This window comes from Chrysemys picta, chromosome 10, assembly GCF_011386835.1.
Source record: "Chrysemys picta bellii isolate R12L10 chromosome 10, ASM1138683v2, whole genome shotgun sequence".
Taxonomy (NCBI): domain Eukaryota; kingdom Metazoa; phylum Chordata; order Testudines; family Emydidae; genus Chrysemys; species Chrysemys picta.
In genome coordinates, this window is record NC_088800.1 from 461,961 (window position 1) to 484,087 (window position 22,127).

Consider the following 22,127-nt stretch of genomic DNA (forward strand, 5'->3'; position numbering starts at 1 on the left):
TGGGGAGTATTGGCCTGGGAAGGTTGCAGGGGAGTTTTGCTGGGGCTGTCTGCATGGGGGATGGGAAACTGTCCCTGAGGGAGGATACCTGAGCATGTAACATGAGAACCCAGGAAGGGGGTTGGAGGCCAGGTGACACCTCTGCCCGGGAAACTGGACAAAGACTGGGGGAGGAGCTGGGGGGAGGCTGAGTAAGAAGGCTGGAAGGAGTTGCAGTTTGCAGCTGGCTGGGGAAATGGAGAGGAGCCCAGATGGGCTCTGGCCTCCCTTCCCCTCCTCTCCCAGATAGACCTAACTGGGGGGGGTCTTGTTGTCTGTACCTGCAAGACCTGTCTTGGACTACGTTCCTGTCGTCTAAATAAACCTTCTGTTTTACTGGCTGGCTGAGAGTTATGGTGAATCGCAGGAAGCTGGGGGTGTAGGGCCTTGTCCTCCCCCACACTCCGTGACAAAAGGGAAAAAGCTAGAGATTCCATGAAGTCCAAAAAGGCCTTCACTGTTGTTATTAGGTGCACATGGAGGGCGCTCTGATTCTGCAATGATGGGCAGCAAGGGCCTCGTCCCCACGCCCCTCCAGACCACAAGTAGAGATGATGCAGTAACTGTCTGTGGTAGCTGACAGCAAAGCCGGTGAGCCTTCTCCCTGGTGGTAGTAGGCGGAGATAAACGCAGAGAGCACTGTAGCCCGGGTGTTCTTCAGTTTCTCTCACACCTTATTCATTTTGGCACTAAAATGTCCATGTCCTTTAAATAGTAACCCCTCAGTCTTCAATTAAGCCATGGATGGTAAAGCCTGAGAAATATAGCTGAGCCTCAAACACATCAGAGTCTCGTGATGGATGGTGTTTTCCTTAATGTCCCATCTCGTATGATCGAGAGACTGCAGAAGAATTCCAGCTTTAAAACTTTTTTTTAAAAAGTTTCTAGCTTTCAGAGCTGCAAAGAAAGGTTGGAAAACGTGAAGCAAGTGCCCTACAAACACTCAGAAACCGGAACAAAATTAAAATGTTACAGATTTTGGGCGCTATACCTTCCATCTCCAGGTTTCAAAGAGGACAGGGAATGCTGTATGTGAGGCCATATCAAATGTAAGAGAGGGCCTTATATCCATCCAGAAGTACTAAAGATTGAACTTCCCTGAGGGGTAGCAGTGTTGTGTTCCCAGTGCCACCGTTCTTGGGTAATACTGATGGAGATGATTTTCCAGAAGGTGTGAGGTGCCAGGGCATCATCGCCATTGCACCAATTTAACTAAACTGGCTTCTGAAATATAAATAGATTCATAGAGATTCATAGATTCTAGGACTGGAAGGGACCTCGAGAGGTCATCGAGTCCAGTCCCCTGCCCGCATGGCAGGACCAAATACTGTCTAGACCATCCCTTATAGACATTTATCAAATCAAGCTGTTTGAGTGGCTAATACTCAGTGAGCTTAATCTTGGTTTGTGGCCAGGCCTGGAAACATGCAAAAGCCCTTGAAGAACAACTCCTTTCTGCATAAAGTTTCTCCTGTGGCATCTTTCTCCAATGATTTAAAGTTTGAAGTTAATTGGAGGACAGTTCAGAACTATCTTTAAAAGAGTCATATATTTTCACTTTTTGAACCTTGTTCTAACATTTGCTTTGACCATTCAAATCAGACACAACCTGCTGTAAAAATTTCAAACTTGTTTTTTATATTGGAATCGTTAATGAGAACTCATGCAGATGACTATCATGACATTTGAGAGCAGAAGTTTTTAAGTCATTGAAGGCATTATCTCTGTCACAACTTCCATAAGAAACTCTGTTCCATCTATGCCAATATTTTATTTTGTTAAAAAGTAAGTTTTTAGCCAAGATTTGGATACTTCAGTTTTTGGACTGCAATCTTCTGATTTCTCCTGTCAATTTTTTTTCTTCTTGTCTCTAACTATAATGTTCTAATTAAGTGGGTTTTAAATCACTAGCTCTCTCTTTACAACAACTCAAAACTAACACTGAATTATTTTGGTTTTTAATTTCCTTAGTGTTAGACACATACCTCTCTTATGCTTTAACTATAAACATGCTCAATGACCCCTTAAAACATCTAGCTACAATGGTTGGGATATCGGGGACAAAGCTTGGGTTCTCGTTTGAGCTCTAATAGACACAGGAAAGAGATCGGCAAGATCTCCAGCAGGGACAGCTCTCTGGTTTCAGAGCAGCCTGGTTTGTCCAACCCCCATTTCCCTTGAAGTGATCTTGCCTCTTTTCAGTCTTTGTTGCTAGGAGACCAAGGATAATTCTAATCACATCTGCACAGCAACAGCCATCTCCTCATTGCTTGATGGACGACAAGGACCACATTGAGAAAAAACAGATTGTTTTGCAGAAATTCCCCTACTTCCGCATCTGCAGAACCTGGGGTCTGTTTCTTCACAGTGTGAAAGGCCAACCCTTCTGCACCTGTCCCCTTCCTCCTTCAATTCAGAAAGGAAAAGCCGATCGATGCAACACAACACACACAGTTCAGCAAACCACATGCACCAGCAGGTTTTATGGTGTAAGAATATCTGGGCTGGCCAGCACCAGTTAGATAATTTCCTTGCACACAAAAGGATACCCCCTCCTACCCACTTTAAACCAGCCAGAGGCACTACCCACAAGATTGCCACACTCCTGAAGAGGAGAAACACCCAGAGGAACAGGAAGCTATCACACCATTTAGATCTGATGCTGAAATTCCCTGCCCACTCCTGGACCAATTCCCATAAATGAAACATTTGCCATGCAATGCAGATACACAAGCAGCTCTCCAGTCTACATTAATCTGGAAAGCAGCGCACCTCCTTCAAGCATATCACTTTCCATGCATTTCCAAAGGAGAGGTTACTTACCTTGTACAGTAACTGGAGTTCTTCGAGATGTCTTTCTCTGCGGGTGCTCTATGCCAGGATGCGTGCACACCTGTGCACTCTGGATCAGAGATTTTTTTTTTTTGTCAGCTGTGTCTGTGGGTCCGCGCCTATGCCTTAAACACCCTCGTGCTCTAGTACGAGGGCATATAGGGAGGGGCAAATTTGCTGCCAGTCCAGTTCCTTTTCAATGGCAAAAGTTCACCAAGAGATATCGAGGCAGATGGATAATGGAGCAGCAAATAGGGACCCACATCTTGAAGCACTCCAGTTACTGTACAAGGTAAGTAACCTCTCCTTCAAGTAGAGTCCCTAAGGGTACTCCTGAGCAGCACCTCCAACACGGAGGAGGGTGCTGAGGAGGTGGATTCAGTCAAGATTATAAATCAGGGTCACCGAAAGCCGCGTCAGCTATGGGAACAGTGACAAGAGCATAGTGCTGGAAGAACATGTGTATCAAAGACCAGGTGGCTGCTCTGCTGGGATAGGTATGTTTCTCAGCGGGGCAACAGAGGTAGATTGAGCTCTGCTGTAGTGAGCCATAACTCTCGAAGGAGAGCAAACCGCTTAACCTTCGTTGCAGGTTAAGATGCATCCTGCAACCCATTTGGACAGTCTGAGTGAAAAATCACCCGTCCTTTCATGCGTTCTGCAATTGAGATCTGTGGAGGAAAAACACAACGCGTGGTCATTTTTCCACAACAGATCAGAAGTCTCAGTATAGCCCTGTCCAAGACCCAGTCCTATCTTGGAAAAGGCAAGACCTTTTCTTACACCCAGTGTACAAAGGCTTGGAATAAAATCACGGGTTGACGTGGAATTCTGAGGATCTCTTAGGAAGGAAGCGAGGATATGGACATAGTGTCACCTTGGCACAACTCAACACAGTGCACAGCAAGTCAGCCATCAAGGCTCCACACTCCCCTACCCTCCTGGCCAAGGGGATGGCTATAAGCAATGAGGTTTTAAGAGGATGGAAGAGGGAACAGTTTACCATAGGTTCAAATGGGGATTTCCTCAGTGCACTGAGGACTAGGTTGAGGTCCCATGGTGGAGTTGGTTCTTTAACTGGAGGGAAGAGGTTGAAGAGCCCTTTGAGAAACCTCATCATGGTTGTGGGTGAAGACTGAAAGTCCCTCAGTGGGGGGGCGAAAGGCTGCAACAGCAGCTAGGTGAACGCTAATTGAACTCAGAGATAATCCTGTAGGTTTTTAAATTGAAGAGGTAATTGAGAACGTGTGCTAGATGAGAGTCAAGAGGAAATACAGACTGGTTACTGCACCAATTCTAGAAACATTTCCACTTCTGCAGGTAAGTTTTTCTCATTGTAGGTTTTTTGCTGTGAAGCAGCACTGTTTGTACCTCTGGGGAGCAAAATCATTCTATACCAGAGAGCCATCTGGTAGCCCCTCCTGGAGGTGAAGTGCTGAGAGGTTCAGGGGGTGAGCCCAACTCTTGGGCGAGAAGATTCGCTGTCAGGGGAAGGTGGAGATGCAGTCAGACGTATTGAAACAAGCTCTGAGAGCCACACCTCTCTGCGCTATGAAAATGGCTACTAATTTTTCTTGTTTTGATTTGTTCAGACCCTTGAGCAGTAGGGGAGTCAAGAAGATAATCACACAGCAGTGCGTGAGGCCAGCGAATAATTAGGGCATCTCCCATTGGGTTGTGGCTGTGCCCTTCCCTCAAGCAGAACTGCCTGCACTTTGCATTGGATAGAGCTACAAGGAGCTCTGTCTGTGGATGGCCCCAGGTAAGAGAGATCTCTTGGAATACCTCATTGTTCAGTTTCCACTCGTGTTCGATGCTGAAATGTCTACTGCATTCAGTAGTTCTGGTAGATAAACCCTTGATATGCACCAGATTCACAGTTTTATGGATTCGGCGCATAAGACCAGGATCTTGCTCCTCCTTGCCGATCAATATAATACATTAGTGCTGGTCCACAGAGAAGCATGCTGATTGACAGGCCCCCTGATGCGTGGAAGGAGGTGCTGGTGAACATAATCAACCACTCAGTTCTAATACATCAATATGGAGGATTGCCTCAAGGGGACCACTTGTCCTGGCTGTGAGGGTGTTGAAAGCATGCACCCCCTCCTATCAGAGAGGCACCTGTAGTGATGATTCTTGTGGAGAGGGCTGTAAGAACTGAAACCCGGTGCACACGTTCTGCAGATCCTTCCACCAATTTAGAGACTAGCGATCCCTCCAGGGTACGGGTCCTGGCTTGGATAAGCGGTGTTCGTTGCGGATGTAAATGGTTCTGAGCCAGGCCTGAAGACACCAGGAGCATAGTCTTACCAAGGGTATCACAAATGTACAGGCTGCCATGTGGCCCAGACACTGTAGACAAGCTTTTGACATGGTTTGCTGGCTCTGTTGTGTTGTCAAGACAAGTATCGAATCTGTCCCTGGGCAAGTATGTTCTGGCAGTGGAAGAATCCAGAGTAGCTCCCACAAAATCTATTCATGGGGTGCGTGTGAGTGTGAAGTGGAGGACCAGTGACTGAAACAGAGATAGGGCCTTGCTGGTTGCAGTCTGTGCTTCAAGGAGTGACTGACCTTTCAGGAGCCAATCGTCCACAAAGGGAAAAAGGAAGGAAATGGGGGAGATGGTCCCCACAGCCTTGGAGAGGAGGGGGGCTACATGCAGTGTAAAATCCAGAGCAGGAGAGAGAGTTCATGACCCAAGACCACCAGGTCAAAATGGTTGTTTTGAAGATGTTGCCAATTGGGAGATCACAGTAGAGGACTGTCCTCTCAGAGGACCGGAGCTTCTTCTGGGGGGGGGGGGGGGGCTCAGCAGTTCTTGTGGGCTGTCAGTGGACTGGTTTTGACCACTGAGCCACCGGCAACCTATCATACTTTCTTTCTCTTTGCCATAGGTGTATAGATACCCAGATATTGTAGCATGGCCCAGAGTCCTTAGAGTGAATGGACCCATCCACGGCATCACTGAACAACATGGGTCCCTCAAAGGGAAGGTTTGACAATATTTTGTACCTCCCAACGCAGACCAGAGGACTGCAGCCAAGAAGCTCTGCACGTGACTATTGCTGTAGCCGGGGAATGAGCAGTTGGGTCAGTGGCTTCTAGTGAGGCTGTTATGAGGGCTTGAAGTTGTTCCCTTTGATCCTGTAACAAGTGGTCAATAAAAGGATGAAAATTGGGAAGAGTTCATGAAATTGTGTTTTGGTATCAGGGCTTGGTAACTGGCTGCTCTGAACTGGAGCATGGCTGAAGAGTAGCTTTTTCATACCCAGAAGGTCCAGTCTTTTTTGTTCTTCATCAGACGATGTAGAATGGAACAGAGGTTGTCTGTTCCATTTGTTGGCTGCAGCCACAACCAGGGAGTTGAGTGTAGGATGGGAAAAGAAATATTCTGATCCTTTGGGAGAGAGGTAGCACTTTTTGTCTGTCTGCTATTATGTAGGCAGTATAGTAGCTGGGATTTGCCACACAGAACGTGCAGGGGCCAGAGGAGCATCATTAATGGGAAAGGCAATTTTGCCCCAAGGAAGTGTGTGAAGGATGTCCCTCAAGGAGTATTTGAGGTTCCTGTATCTCCTCCAATGGAATATGTAGAGTCTCCACTATGTTTCATAAGATCCTGAAATTCTTGAAACTGACAGCATAAGACAATGAGGGAGGCATGAGCCTTGTCTGGGGAGCAGGAGGACGTGTGGGAAGGCAAAGTTTCTTCTTCCACAGGTTGCTCTTGCTTCCCTGTAAGATCCTGCTTTGTGGAAGGACCCAAGGGTGGAGGGATAGCTCAGTGGTTTGAGCATTGGCCTGCTAAACCCAGGGTTGTGAGTTCAATCCTTGAGGGGGCCACTTAGGGATCTGGGGAAAATCAGTACTTGGTCCTGCTAGCGAAGGCAGGGGGCTGGACTTGATGACCTTTCAAGGTCCCTTCCAGCTCTAGGAGATAGGATATCTCCATTAAAAAAAAAAAAAAAAAAAAAGGGTGGCAGCTGCTGCTCTTGACGTGCACTCCTACGAGGTGTGACCCTGTAGAACTGGTCACCATGAGGGGCTCCAATGCTCCAATAAGCCCACTGTGGTGGCTGTAAGGGACAGGACCCCACTGTTGTCCTTGCCAGAGGTATTGCCTGGATAGGAATTTCATCATCAGGAGGTACTCTGAGTGAAGGAGGTTGAAAAGAGGAACCCTTTATGACACTTCAAATTTGGATGTGTCCTCTTCTGTGTCAATTGGAGGGGCAAATAGTGTCTGTACCGGTGGTCAAGTCAGTATCAGGGCCCAAAAGGGGGCTGTAATTGCATCAATACTGGAAGCGGTTGATATGAAGGTACCAGACAGTGTAGAGTCAGTAACGGAGAGAAGTGTGTCTGTGTACCCGCAAAGAAGGACTGGAGGCTGTGATGGGACTGGAGGATGAGACATGGTTGAAGACAGTAGCGGAGGAAACGTAGACTCCAGCAGATGAGGCCATACACCAGTGGAGAGTGTCTTTCAGTACCCCTCAGCAGAGGTGATTCAGGGTACTCCAGGATCCAGAGGTCCTCATGGGTCAAAAGATTGGATGGTACTGGGGACCCTAGATAGGAAACATTGGGAGTCAGAATATCTGGTGGTACCGAGATGGTACCAAAGTACGATTGACACATCCTTTATGTCTGGTTGCTAGAGGCAGTACAAACAATGATTTTGGATTAGCTCTGGAATGCTTACATCTCGGAGGCACAGAGTCCAGTGGCAATGTAAGTACCACTTCAGGTAATTTACCAGACGGTTTCTTGGTATGCAGCATAGTCACCTTAGCCAGTGGTGTGGTCTCAGTTCCGAAGGGGATGGGAGCCTCAGAAGTACCCGTAATGGGACATCATCTCTTGAGACCCAGATTGAGAGGTTGACTTTCCCTTTCTCTTCTCCTATTCTGGGAAAGGGGGCCTTCTCTTCTTCAATGGTTTAGATGGTTCCAAAGGGCCCCCCAGGTCTTTGGTTATTGTCACAGAAGAGACTGTCACCAGAGCTCTCTGAGGGTCTGACATGTAGGGGGAGGACTCAGATCCTGTGGGTCTCAGCAAATGCTCCATTAACAGGAGTTTGAACCTGTTCTCTCAATTTCTTAGATCTACTCTTAAACCCTGAGGAGATCTGACATTTGGAAGGGACGTGAGACTCCCCGAGGCAGCTTAAATATCCATTGTTGTGGGAGAAAGCTCTATGGCAGGTCTGGCAGGGTTTGAAGCCCAGGGGCCTGGGCTTAACCCATACTTGAGGCCATGGATCGAAGGCCTGAATTGGGCAAAAAAGAGGAAGGGAGGGGAACCTATTAAAAAGAACAAATTGTGCTAAAAACAAAAATAAAGAAAAGAATACTAAGAAAAAGAAAATTTTCACAAGAGGAGTAGCCAGCCTTGAGGCCAGCTAGCAGACACCGTGATGCTTTGTTTCAAACTGCAAGTGACTGAGAAGGAACCGGGAGTGGCAGAGGGTCCACCCCTCCCTGTATGCCCTTGTACTGGAGCATGAGGGTGCCTAGGGCACTGGCACAAACTCGCAGACACAGCTGACAGTCTCCAATCCAGAGTGCACAGGCGCATGCACAACCGGACACTGAGCACCCATAGGTGCACTACTCGAAGAAGCAACAGGTTAATTTCAGGGGGTTCTGGCTGCTCGGTCATTCTTATGCTATGGCGCCTGATACTTCATCCTTCTCCACACAGCAGTCATCCACCTCAGCTCCTTTATTAAACTGAAGGGACATGAGGATTACACTTCTTTGGGGATTGGGCATGGGGTAAAGAGTGTTATGTCAGCAGTCCATCAAGCTGCTGGAGCAGATGAGAGCACCCCAATCCACATTGGCCATCGCTCCACAAAAGAAGCACAAGTACCCACTCTGACTAGAGGAAGAAGGCACTGCGCAATTGCCAAGGATGAAGACCACAAAGTTACAGCTACACAGAAAAGTTATTAGCCCTACATAGAAAGTACCTTCCTCAGGCTCCAAAAATGCCCTGATGCAACCACCCACATGCCTCACTGCAGCACCAACCCGAGGCTCTCAGAGAGGCAGAGAGGGAAATGCTTTCCCTGGTTTAGAAAGTGCAGCAGACATTGCATTCTCAAGCAGACATCACCCCACGCTCAGCTATAAGAGAGTGGGCTTGAGACAGCTGCAGCATGCAGTACCGTAGAGGCACTCCAAGTCATCCTGGCCTGAGATCAGCCAGCTCCTGAAGAGACGCAGGTGGTAGGAACACTGATGTAGGTGGTGGGCCAGAGTGGCATCCAAGGAGATGTTCCGTCTCATGGCATTGTCAGAGGAAAAACGGCACAGCAGCGGGGCAACACGGTGGTGTTCAAGCACATCTAGAGGAGAAGGGAACCACAGAAGGCGAGAGAGAGAGAGAGAGGGTAGCTGAGAAATGAGAAAATGGAGACAGGTGGGGAAAAGGCCATGTGCTGAACCCCCAGCCCCAGGGCCGAAGAGTAGAAAGAGCCCTCTCCTCACCACACAATACGCTGCACCTTCAGCCCCCAGGGTACAATTCCATTGAAGAGCTCGTTTACATTTAGGTTGTTTCTTTCCAAGATTTTAGTTTTTCTAAAATGAACAAACCCCAGGAACACATTTTTAGCCTGTGTGTAATTAAGATCCAGGCTGGGCTACAAAACAAGAAAGGTAGCCCCAGGCCTGGCCCTTCTCCCACTGAACCAAGAAATCCAGATTCAGCCTTTGGTGCCAGAATCCTGAGCACTGTGTATGGGGAAGAAAAATGTCTGGCTTGGAGAGCATAGCAAGGCTGGAAAATAGCCAGCAGGGAGGCTGAGAAATTAGCTGAGAACAGATCACCTGGAGGTTCTGAAAATGCAGAGGGGCACAAGTTATTTACAGCCCCCAAGAAGATGAGCGTGCCAAGAAACACTGGGAAACGCATCAGCCCCACTCCATAGAATTGTATTGTCATCCTCAAAGCACTGTGGAAAGACTAAATTCCTTCCCTTCACGCACTGTGGGACTCATGATATTGTAGCCCAGTTACTCCTGGAGTCACAGATTTTAAGGCCAGAAGGGTCTATTATAATTATCTAGTCCAGCCTGTGGCACAGGGCAGAGAATTTCACCCAGCGGTTTCTGCATCGAGCCCATCGCTTATGATCTAGCTACAGCAGATCTTTTTGAATGAGACATCCAGTCTGGATTTAGACAGGGAATGCATCGTGTCCCTAGGTAAGTTGTTCCAGTGGTTAATTACCCTCACTGTTAAAAACGTGCACCTGATTCCTAGTCTACATTTCATAGAATGATAGAACTGGAAGGGACCTTGAGAGGTCATCTAGTCCAGTCCCCTGCACTCAAGGCAGGCCTAAGTATTATCTAGACCATCCCTGACAGGTGTTTGTTCAACCTGCTCTGATGATGGAGATTCCAACACCTCCCTAGGCAATTTATTCCAGTGCTTAACCACTCTGGCAGTTAGGAAGTTTTTCCTAATGTCCAACCTAACTCTCCCTTGCTGCAATTTAAGCCCATTGCTTCTTGTCCTATCCTCAAAGGTTAAGAAGAACAATTTTCCTCCTTCCTCCTTGTAACAATCTTTTATGTACTTGAAAACTTATGTCCCCTCTCAGTCTTCTCTTCTCCAGACTAAACAAAACCAATTTTTTCAATCTTCCCTCACAGGTCATGTTTTCTAGACCTTTAATAATTTTTGTTGCTTTTCTCTGGACTTTCTCCAATTTGTCCACATCTTTCCTGAAATTAGGCGCCCAGAACTGGACACTCCAGTTGAGGCCTAATTACCACGGAGTAGAGCGGAAGAATTACTAATTGTGTCTTGCTTACAACACTCCGGCTAATACACCCCAGAATGATGTTTGCTTTTTTTGCAACAGCATTACACTGTTGACTCCTATGACCCCCAGATCCTTTTCCGCAGTACTCCTTCCTACGCAGTCATTTCCCATTCTGTACACGTGCAACTGACTGTTCCTTCAAAAGTGGAGTACTTTGCATTAGTCACAGAATCATATAATTGAATATCAGGTTGGAAGGGACCTCAGGAGGTCATCTAGTTCAACCGCTGTCCTCATTGAATTTCATCCTATTTACTTCAGACCCGTTCTCCAGTTTGTCCAGATCATTCTGAATTTTAATCCTATCTTCCAAAGCACTTGCAACCCCTCCCAGCTTGGTATCATCCACAAACTTTATAAGTGTACTCTCTATGCTATTATCTAAATCATTGATAAAGATAATGAACAAAAGGTTCAACAAGGACAAGTGCAGAGTCCTGCACTTAGGATGGAAGAATCCCATGCACTGCTACAGACTAGGGACCAATGGCTAGGCAGCAGTTCTGCAGAAAAGGACCTAGGGGTTACAGCGGACAAGAAGCTGGATATAAGCCAACAGTGTGCCCTTGTTGCCAAGAAGGCTAACGGCATTTTGGGCTGTATAAGTAGGAGCATTGCCAGTAGATCGAGGGATGTGATTGTTCCCCTCTATTTGACATTGGTGAGGCCTCATCTGGAGTACTGTGTCCAGTTTTGGGTCCCACACTGCAAGAAGGATGTGGAAAAATTGGACAGAATCCAGCGGAGGGTGACAAAAATGATTAGGGGGCTGGAGCACATGATTTATGAGGAGAGGCTGAGGGAACTGGGATTATTTAATCTGCAGAAGAGAAGAATGAGGGGGGATTTGATAGCTGCTTTCAACTACCTGAAAGGGGGTTCCAAAGAGGATGGATCTAGACTGTTCTCAGTGGTACCAGATGACAGAACAAGGAGTAATGGTCTCAAGTTGCAGTGGGGGAGGTTTAGGTTGGATAGTAGGGAAAAAAAATGTTCACTAGGAGGGTGGTGAAGCACTGGAATGGGTTACCTAGGGAGGTGGTAGAATCTCCTTCCTTAGAGGTTTTTACAGTCAGGCTTGACAGAGCCCTGGCTGGGATGATTTAGTTGAGGATTGGTCCTGCTTTGAGCAGAGGGTTGGACTAGATGACCTCCTGAGGTCCCTTCCAACCCTGATATTCTATGAACAGAACCGGATCCAGAACCAATCCCTGCAGGACCCCACTCGTTATGCCCTTCCAGCATGACTGTGAACCACTGATAACTACTCTCTGGGAACTATTTTCCAACCAGTTATGCACCCACCTTATAGTAGCGCCATCTAGGTTGTATTTCCCTAGTTTGTTTATGAGAAGGTTATGCAAGACAGTATCAAAAGCCTTACTAAAGTCAAGATATACCACATGTACTGCTTCCCCCCATCCACAAGACTTGTTACCCCATCAAAGAAAGCTATCAGGTTGGTTTGACACTATTTGTTCTTAAATAACAGTCAGCATGGATTTGTCATCACCTCATTATCTTCTAGGTGTTTGCAAATTTATTGCTTAATTATTTGCTCCATTATCTTTCCAGGTATAGAAATTAAGCTGACTAGTCAGTAATTCCCTGGGTTGTCCTTACTTCCCTTTTTATAGATGGGCACTATATTTGCCCTTTTCCAGTCTTCTGGAATGTTTCCCATCTTCCCTGACTTTTCAAAGATAATTGCTAATGGCTCAGATATCTCCTCAGTCAGCTCGAGTATTCTAGGATGCATTTCATCAGGCCTTGGTGATTTGAAGACATCTAACTTGTCTAAGTAATTTTTGACTTGTCCTTTCCCTATTTTAGACTCTGATCCCACCTCATTTTCACTGGCATTCACTATTTTAGACATCCCACTGCCACCAACCTTTTTGGTGAAAACCGAAACAAAGAAGTCATTAAGCACCTCTGCCATTTCCACATTTTGTTATTGTCTTTCCCCCCTCATTGAATAATGGGCCTACTCCGTCCTTGGTCTTCCTCTTGCTTCTAATGTATTTGTAGAATGTTTTCTACAAATCTGTCTGGCTCCAGCTCCCAGCCACTGGATCTCATATTGTTTCTGTCTGATGGATTAAAGAGCCCTACGCTCTGTGCATTTTGTTTCCCCAACACACACTGTGGGTGCCCTATTTCCCTCTATAATCTCTCTATGGGCATCAGGCTGCTGTTACAATGGGGGGTGGCCTATCGAAGGCTGCTCCACAAAGGAAGAGCTTGGCCTGCACGTCAGAGTGACACATGCTTACCAAACTATTTCCAGAAAAATACTGGAATGAGCCATGCAGCAGCTCCCTTTGCACAGTCCACCTGGCAATTTCTCCCATGGTCTGACCTGCTTGGAGACTCAGTATTTCTACGCACCAGGAGCTGTACACAGGCTAAGCTACCTGAGCTAGCATGAATCCCACTAGTGTGGGTAACAACAGCAGCGAAAACAGCACAGCGCAGTGTTCAGAGTGCACTAGTGAGCTGAGCATTACTCAGGGTCTGTGTCAGGATTGAACTATCCATGCTGAAGCCCACGCTGCCCTGTCTTCCCGGCTAACCTGAGCCAGCGCAAATCCAGCCAGCACAGGCAGGCTAGCCCATGCAGAGCTCTGGCTGTGCAGACACACCCTTCAGAAACTAGCCAGACCGCAGCTTTGTGCTTTATGACAGTTCTTTTCTGATCTTAGACTCATCTTCCAGATCACAGAGTGTTTTCTGAGCACCAGCATTCAGGTTGAGTGGAGACAGTCTAACCCTAATAACTCCTAATAATCTGCTCCAGTCCCAGCCACTCCCTATCCATGAGGAATGGGGAGGAATGTTAGCTGTAAAACAAACTTTTTCTGAACATTTCTGTTCAAGGCTTAGAGAGCAAATACTTGTGAGCCATTTGACAGTTAGACCAGGAGAACCAATTGTCTTCATAACATCTGCAGATGCACAGAATCAGCATCAGGTTGGGAGCGACACAGAGGAGGGGAGTTGGAGCACACAAGGAGCAGGGCCACTCTCCCACTGTTCCTTGCTGTTAGGGTGGGGAGAGCAAAGCAGACTGCACTGCAGCTGCCCTCCCTCCTGGCTATGAAGAGGGGAACAAATATGGAGTCCAGTCTCTTAATTTCATGGGTTCAGTGGGGAAGATTTCCCACAGCAAAGGAGCAAGGCGCTGCCCCTCTGAATGTCAGTGAACATTCCACAACCTTCCTTCGGGACCATATTTGTTTGTATGTGATTAAAAGTGAATTCTCCAACAACACCATGCTTGGGGTAGGGTGCATGTGAAACCAGCCCTACCAACACCATCATGTTGGGTGGGGGATGAAGAGAGATGGGGGGGGGGGGGGGGGGAGAACATGAGAGGGACCAGCATTACAAGTGACCGTGCAGGTGGGAGACCAGGAGGGAATCGGAGCTACCAAGGCCACTGTGCTGGAGGGCAGCTTGGCTAGAGGATATGCTAGGGATCCCGGCTGTTTTATCCCCTTACTCTCACCTCAGTAGATTGCATTTTCTATGGCCACCAGGTGGAGGCAGCCTTTGCCTCACTTATTAACGCCATCTAACCCCAGAGCTGCCCTTGCTCTTCCTCCGCTGCCACACACAGCAGACTAGGGAGCCAGTCATTGCTGCTCTCAGGATGCAGACTGTCAAGGCAGATTGTGCTGCAGGATTTGCAAAGTTATGCCTCCCACACCATCAGTGAGATGGAGAGAGTGAGCATGGGGAAGATGCTGACGCCAGCACGGAATTTGAGGCTGCTAAAGGATCCAATTCTCATTTGCTCACATTCAGTTGGTCAGTCGAGGTGCAAACACCTCTGGGATAAACAGGCTGCCAGGCTTCTAACAGCCTGCCCAGGCCTGGGCCCCTCATAGACAATAACACAAAGTGAGCGGGTTAGTCACAATGAGACAACAGGGAGAACGGTGGAACAGTTGGACACCAGATACATAGACGCGCAGAGGAACATGAGAAGGCTGAAGGGAGGGGAACACAGAACGACGTGCAGAGAGAACAGAACGTGAGGATGAGGTTAGAAGCGTGAGAAAACGTCAAATCAAGGAAGCAAACGTACCATTAGTCGGATGCTTTGCAAACGACACAGAAAATCGTTTTACGGCTGGCATAGACAAGAGCTCTGAGGAAATAAAAACAGATCATCTCAGTTAATAGCCTGCTTCTAAGGAGCCCTGAGACTTTGCATACTTACAGCTATCCCTGCCTGACAGACCCCTCATACTTATCCATCTGCCTGACCCCCAGACACCCGTTCCCACTTGACACGTCTCCTGACACGCCTTACACCTGCAGCATTGACAGAGTCCTCCAGACCCCTCTTTACACCTGCTCTCCACCTCCCTTGGACTTATGCCCACTAACAGTCTCCCTTCCGGATACCCTGCAATGCTCTCACACTTCTTTAGCCCCGTTCTTATACAGAGGAGGCACTCCCTGCCCTCCTACCTCACTTTGCCTAGAGAAACTCTCCGAGTTGTGCATGGACTGGTCCTACTAGAGATAGTTGGGGAAAGAGATAGGGCTCTTCTGCACAAGTGACCAGGACATTCTCAGAGTCAGTAAAGCACAAAACCACAGAACAGAACGCAGCAGCACAATATAGGCCAAGCCACTCGGAATTTATTGGGGAGAAGTGAAGTGCCTAAGACTGTTCTCCCCTCACAGGAACAGAAGATTCAGAGTAAAAGACACTGTAGCCTCAGCATGTCCCCTCCAGAATTTGTGCTAAGCAGAGAGATTTATGAATTAAAAAGGAAAGTCAAATTTACAACTGAACAGAATAAGCAGGTGCCCCCAGACCTCGCCCCACAAGGCATTCCCAGATACAGGCCAGGCATGGCCCCTCAAGCACAGCTGGGCCCCGCAAGGATCCCTTTGGGCATGAGCCAGGCCAGGTTCCTGGCCACAGAGGAGGCAAAGCTGTCTCACATGAGTTATGTAGCTGGGGAGAGGGGGACTGAAAACAAATGGTGCATAAAAGGGCTCAGCTTTCATGGTACAGTTTTGTTATTTCCATAATCTGCCAGAGAAGTCTGCACAGTGAGGCATAGGGAATATTGCAGGTAGCTCCTCAGAGCGTGTGGGAAGGAACAGGCCAGCAGAAACTGAAGAGAGAAAGAAGCTGACTGGATCCATAGCTTGGGGAACAGAGCCCAGCTGGTCAGACTTCCAGGTTTTCATTTCTCAGAGTCTCTTTTATACTTCCTTTTCATCAGAGCCGTAAGAGCTACACACAACCTTGCCCTTCCACAAGTGCTCTAATTCAGCTGGCATAAACACCATCTCATCCTCGTGTCCACATCATGCTGCTGGTTAGGTTTACGGAAATACCTCCGACTTGCCCCCACAATTAATTTTATTCAAGGGCTCATGGACATTTCTGTATTTCCCTTGCTGTCTGGAGTGCCCTGAGACTGATTTGCTCTGTTTATTCCTGGGTAAGTTCAGCATAGGTAGAAGCAGGACAAGATTCTCATCCACATGCACTCAAATTGGAGAGTGTTTCTCAGCCTTGACCCTGTAAATCAGCTCTAGAGGTGACTGACATTCAGTCTCCATACCCCACTCAACAGCGGGCTATGAGGAACTGGCCTGAGGCCAACCAACTCACTTCACAAAAGGAGATACCACTGATGACTTTCACTCACTAGTGGATTGCGCTCCATCACATCAGTAATGTAGAGGTGAAAAGCTCCATATCCTATTCCCAGTCCCCAGCAAAGAGACTTTTAAAAGAAATAAAGCCAATTCAACTTCATAGAGCAGCAATGAGTCTGTGGAGGAAAGCACTACAAACAGGGCACCATGTACTCTGCAATTCAGCAGCCACAGAATGAGAAGCTGCCACTGGTCCAGAATTGCGCTCCAGAATCTTAGGGTGTGTCTCTGGTTTAATCCAAAGCTGTTTGACATGCATCAGGTAACTCTCAGTATGCAAGTCGCACCAACAGGATGCGCATGGAACACTTGTTCCATTTTCAATTCACATTCTGTGAACACACTGCAGCAGTTTGCTGCAAACTCAGGGTGTAGTGTTGTGGAGAGGTCCTTTGTTTTGCTGCTGAGCAGCATGCATCCTGGGATTGTTTTTGCTGTGAATTGTGGGAAGCCAGGTAGGTTCTATTTTTTTTTTTTAATTCTACATTTCTGCATTCTCCACTCCATCCTTCCTTTCCCGACAGTCTTGTGCTATTTTCAAATTGCTGTCAGTCAGCATGAACTCAACAATGCTCCATTCCGCTATGGTGACAACTGTGAATATTCAGAGCCTGCCCGGGCTGCACTATAGCACTAAAGTCAGATGAAATTGGCATTTCACTTTGCCAATCACCCCAACAAGCAGGAGAATATTCTATGGCAGCAGCAGGAGAACACACTGGAGTGGGGGGAGCAGGATGAGGACGCTGCTGACCTGTGTGAACTAGAGGACCAGTTCCTGAATGAGTTACATGGTTCTCAGCACAGTCTATGGGCCTGCGAAACCAGTGTGGATTGGTGGGCAAGGACGTTCTGCAGACCTGGGAGGACTAGCCGTGGCAAAAGAACTTCAGGCTAGGGAGGGTTACCCTTTTTAGAATTATGTTCCCACTTTGGTTTTGCTGTTTTGTTTGTGTGCTGGAGGCACTTCTGTGATGTTGGTAAGGTTAAAAGGGGGGGTTATGGGAGGCTTCAGGGGCAAGCTGGCTAGTAATCCTCCCTACACCCCCTTTAGGCTGTCCTGATTCTCTAGGCTGTTACACTGGGGCAGAGGCAGAGAATGCCTGACTAGGAGACAGAGAATGCTCATATTAAAAAAGGTAAAGAACAGACCATTGAGATATGCTGTGAAGTTATTCACTAGGATGGTTCCCCCAGAAATGCTGCAGGAGTGGAAGGAGCTTGAAAGCTATACCTGGGGCATGGGCAAGCATCCATTCCCGACAACATGCAAAACTAAATTGAACAATTTCTCAGTCTTAAGTTCTGCTATATCTCCCCAGCAGACAGAGAATAATAAATAGAGCCATACAATGATCATCAGTTAGAATGCATATTACGGGGCATTTGTTCCTCAGCAGGGAGCAGCTTGCATGCCTGGTAAAGGCAGTTGCAGAACTACAGTATACAACACATCACTTAAATCAGCCTCTGTACAAGATAGCTATTGTAAGAGCTATTTTTTAAAACAGCTCCAGAGGCAATCCTGACAATTACAGACTGGTAAGCCTAACTTCAGTACCAGGCAAATTGGTTGAAGCTACAGTAAAGAACAGAATTATCAAACACATAGATAAATACGATACATTGGGAAAGTGTCAACAGGCTTTTGTAAAGGGAAATCATGCCTCAGCCATCTATTAGAATTCTCTGAGGGAGTCAACAAGAATGTGGGCAAGGGCGATCCATTAGATCTAGTGTACTTGGACTTTCAGAAAGCCTTTGACAAGGTACCACATCAAGGGCTCTTAAGCAAAGTAAGCAGTCATGCGATGAGGGGGAAGGTCCTCTCATGGATCAGTAAGATAGGAAATAAAGAGTAGGAATAGAAGGTCAGTTTTCACAATGGAGAGAGGGTACCCCAAGGATCTGTACTGGGACCAATGCTGTTCAACATATTCATAGATGATCTGGAAAAAGGGGTAAACCGTGAGTTGGCAAAACTTGCAGGTGATAGAAAATTACTCGAGATAGTTAAGTCCAATGCAGACTGTGAAGAGTTGCAAAGGGATTTCACTAAATCTGATGACCGGGCAAGAAAGTGGCAGATGAAATTCAACAATAATATGCATTGATAAATGCAAAGTAATACACATTTGAAAACAAAATCCCAACTATACATACAAAATTAGTTGTTACCGCTTAAGAAAGATCTTGGAGTCATTGTGGATAGTTCCCTGAAAACATCCACTCAATGTAGAGCAACAGTCAAAAAAGCGAACAGAATGTTAGGAACCATTAGGAAAAGGATAGATAATAAAACAGAAAATATTAGTGCTACTATATAAATCCATGGTACGCCCTCACCTTGAATACTGCGTGCACTTCTGGTAGCCCCATTTCTAAAAAGATATTAGTACAGAAAAGGGCAACAAATTATTATTAGTGGTATGGAACAGCATCCATATAAAGAGAGATTAAAAATACCAGGACTGTTCATCTTAGACAAGAGATAACTAAAGGGGAATATGATAGAGGTCTATAAAATCATGACTGGTGTGGAGAAAGTGAATAAGGAAGTTTTATTTATTTACCCCTTCACGTAACAAGAACCAGGGGTCACCCAATTAAGTTAGTAGGCAGCCGATTACACAAACAAAAGGAAGTATTTCTTCACACGATGGACAGTCAACCTGTGGTTCAAAAAAGCATTAGATAAGTTAATGGAGAACAGGTTCATCAGTGGCTATTAACCAGGATGGTCAGGGATGCAACCCTATGCTCTGGGTGTGCCTAAACTTCCAACTTCCAGAAGATGGGACTGGATAACAAGGGATGGATCACTCAAAATAGCCCTTTCTGTTCATTCCCTGTGAAGCATCTAGCACTGGACACTGTTAGAGACAGGTTAATGGCCCAGATGGACCATTGGTCTGACTCAATATAACCTTTCATATGTTCTTATTTATATGTCATGTAAACTATAAGCACTCACCAAACTTCTTTTTCTGTAACAACTGTCTCAGTAAACTTGATTTCTGCAGAAATGAATGCTTGCGTTATTCAGATCTGTTGAGGGAGGGAAGGCGGTGTAGAGACTGTGGCTTCACCAATCTAGTGGCTACGTTGAGGGCAGAAGGAGGGAGATGGATTCAGTAGTCAAGGTATAAGGGAAGAGGAAAGGAAGACAAGCAGATGGGCAAGTGGCCTCCATGCCATGGGCATGAAAATGGCCAATAGTCATGGCGTTAGCATATCACAGAGGCCGACTGCCTGGTGGAGCAGCCACCATTTTGGGAAACACTTTGGAGAGCAAGGGGGCAATGGGCAGCATGAGCCAAGGGAGGCGGGGGCTGGATACTCGGAAGGGATCCCAGCTCACATCTGCCGACAATGGCTGCGGACAGCAATGTGGCACAATACTAGATTGCAGAATTACATGCTGAAGTTCTCTTCAGGGAATGTGCCTTTTCAGTCCCAAATGGGTTTCTGTCTGGGCCTTGGATTCAGCCAATGCAGGGCAGGAATCGTGGCCCATTGCAGGAGGGTGGGACTGCAGCTAGCTGCCATGAGGGTCCTGAGTCCCAAAAAGATCCTGGCTCTCAAGAGACAACTCCTCTCTGGCGTCCTCCTGCTCATCCTCTGATGCGTCTGGTCAGTCTTATCGGGGGTGAAGTGGCATGTGGGCAGCAGGTCCCAAATGGTGTCTGTACAGGATGGACTAGAGTTGTGTAGAATCCTATCTAGTTCATCAAAAAATGCACAGGTCATATTGCCTCCTTTTGTCCCATGCTGTAATGTACTTTCTCCTGAGCTGCTTGCTGTTTATCTGGCACTGCTTGGCATCCTGGCCATGACCCCTTGCAGACATCTACTTTGCAACGTACACAAAAAGGTCTTTATCCTAGCCACAAGAGCTTCCTGAACTGCCGCTTCTCCCCAGATGGCGAGGAGATCCAGGGTCTCAGCCCAGCTCCAAGCGGCTGCATGAGGGCATATTGTGGGGCTTCTGGAGTGCTATGATGGTCACACTGCAAAAAAATGATACACTGGAGTCCAGGAGCAAATGGGCAAAATCTGGTTCTGTGTCAGCTTCTGAAAGGAGGCGGTACAGTCCTGGAAACTTGACACCAGAGCAGGGAGGGCACAGAGGTAAACTGATAGGTTAGTAACGGTCAACCTGCAAAGCCACTGGAAGCATGTAAAAAGTAGTGCGCAACAACTGCATCCACACAAACAATAGCTGAACTAATTTGATTCGAAGCAAATGTTGTCCACTTTGCAAGAACTCAGGGTTTGCGATAAATGTGTAATTAGTGAACAGTGATGGGATGGCGTTGCATGTATTCAAGTGTTTTCAAACACTATTAACTTGATTTGATCCACTATAAAGCTCCCCCCCCCCCCCCCCCCCGCCCCAGAGTAGACAAGCCCTTCGTTTTATTTTTACTGTTCTGTTTCTAAGCTGTTGTCTGAACTGCCTCACTCACCGCTATTGATTGGTAACTGAAATCTAAAGAAGATAATTAACAATGCTGGTATTTAAACCACTTCACCACAGAAACACTCAAAGGGCTTGTCTCACTTTCCAAAGTGCCTCCCCCAGGAACCAAAATTCTCATCAGCTTCCTATGCAGCTGCTAAAACCTCCAGCTTCCACCTCATGACTTCCACAATGCAGCTTGTTGGCCCTGGCAGAGCAGAAAAGCATGGAGACAATGAGGAAAAACTAAATTTAACACCAAAATAAATAACTCTGGGGCAAGTGACTTGATCAGGTTAGTCGCCTTCATACTGAATTAAATACAAATTTACCTTTTAACATTTATTTTATGCTACCACTCCACAAAAATGCCAAAGAATGCAGGGACCTTGCCACAGGATTTAGACCCAGCCTGCTGGAAACTCCCAGGGCCTTGACTATAAGCAACCAATGGTACCTGCCATTCAGAATTTGTAGACAGGCCCCAGCTGCCCAGCATACATGCTGCAGCATTCAACAGGCAGTGAATGAGCACAGGACCGAGACTGAGGAGACCTGGATTCTATTCTTGACTGCTACCAGCTTGCTGCATGCCCTGCACCAAGTCAATTCTCTCTATGGGAATAATACTGCCTTTGAACTTTGAAAGTGCCTAGAAGCTACAGAATTAAAAAAAAAAAAAAAAAAAAATACCAGGACACTGGCTATTCTTTCCAGACCCTTCACCTGTATCCCTACACTGGCTGCCTTGAGCTAACCTGCCTTACACTGGCAGATTGGCTCTGGGACCTATTGCATAACCAGCACAGCTTCTCTTTCCCAGCCACCCAGGGCAGCTCAGAAGAACGGATAGGAAAAGGTTGACAGAGACAAGGTGGTTGAGGTAATATATATATATATATTTTTTAAATCGGTGAGAGAGACAAGCTTGAGTTACACAGAACTCTTCTTTAGGCGTGGGAAACTTATCCAGAGTGCCACAGCTAAATACAAGGTGGAAGAGATTGTTTAGTAGCTAAATATATAATCTAAGAGATCATTCAAGATGACGTGGCCTGTTAATACCTGTGCAGTCACAGGACAAACAAGGGGGGTTAGCAGGCTACAGACTGTTGTAAGAAGCTGTAAATTCAGTGTCTTTTCTTTTTAGTGTCTAGCAGAGAGTTATGAATTTAAGCTTCCAAGCTCATCTTTTGAAGTTGTTGTGCAGGTTTCCTTTGAGGACGAGGACAGAGGTCAGATACAGAGTGATCG

The 22,127-nt window shown here is 46.8% G+C and overlaps 1 protein-coding gene across 24 annotated transcripts in view; it reads right to left on the reverse strand.

Moving 5' to 3' along the window:
• Positions 1-22,127, reverse strand: part of PPIP5K1 (diphosphoinositol pentakisphosphate kinase 1) — a 96,536-nt gene that overhangs the window by 13,078 nt on the left and 61,331 nt on the right. For 8 of the 24 annotated variants that reach the window (XM_065559052.1, XM_065559050.1, XM_065559048.1 and 5 more), the window contains 2 exons: positions 14,811-14,873; positions 9,050-9,229 (listed from right to left, as the gene is read on the reverse strand). The exons of 4 other annotated variants lie outside the window; for them this stretch is intronic. In XM_065559052.1, coding sequence (XP_065415124.1) covers positions 9,050-9,229; positions 14,811-14,873 — 243 coding nt within the window. Of the gene's footprint in view, positions 1-643; positions 937-7,023; positions 7,446-9,049; positions 9,230-14,810; positions 14,874-22,127 lie in introns of those variants that run through there. 12 more of the 24 variants (XM_065559056.1, XM_008170485.4, XM_005300637.5 and 9 more) reach the window with 7 other exon arrangements.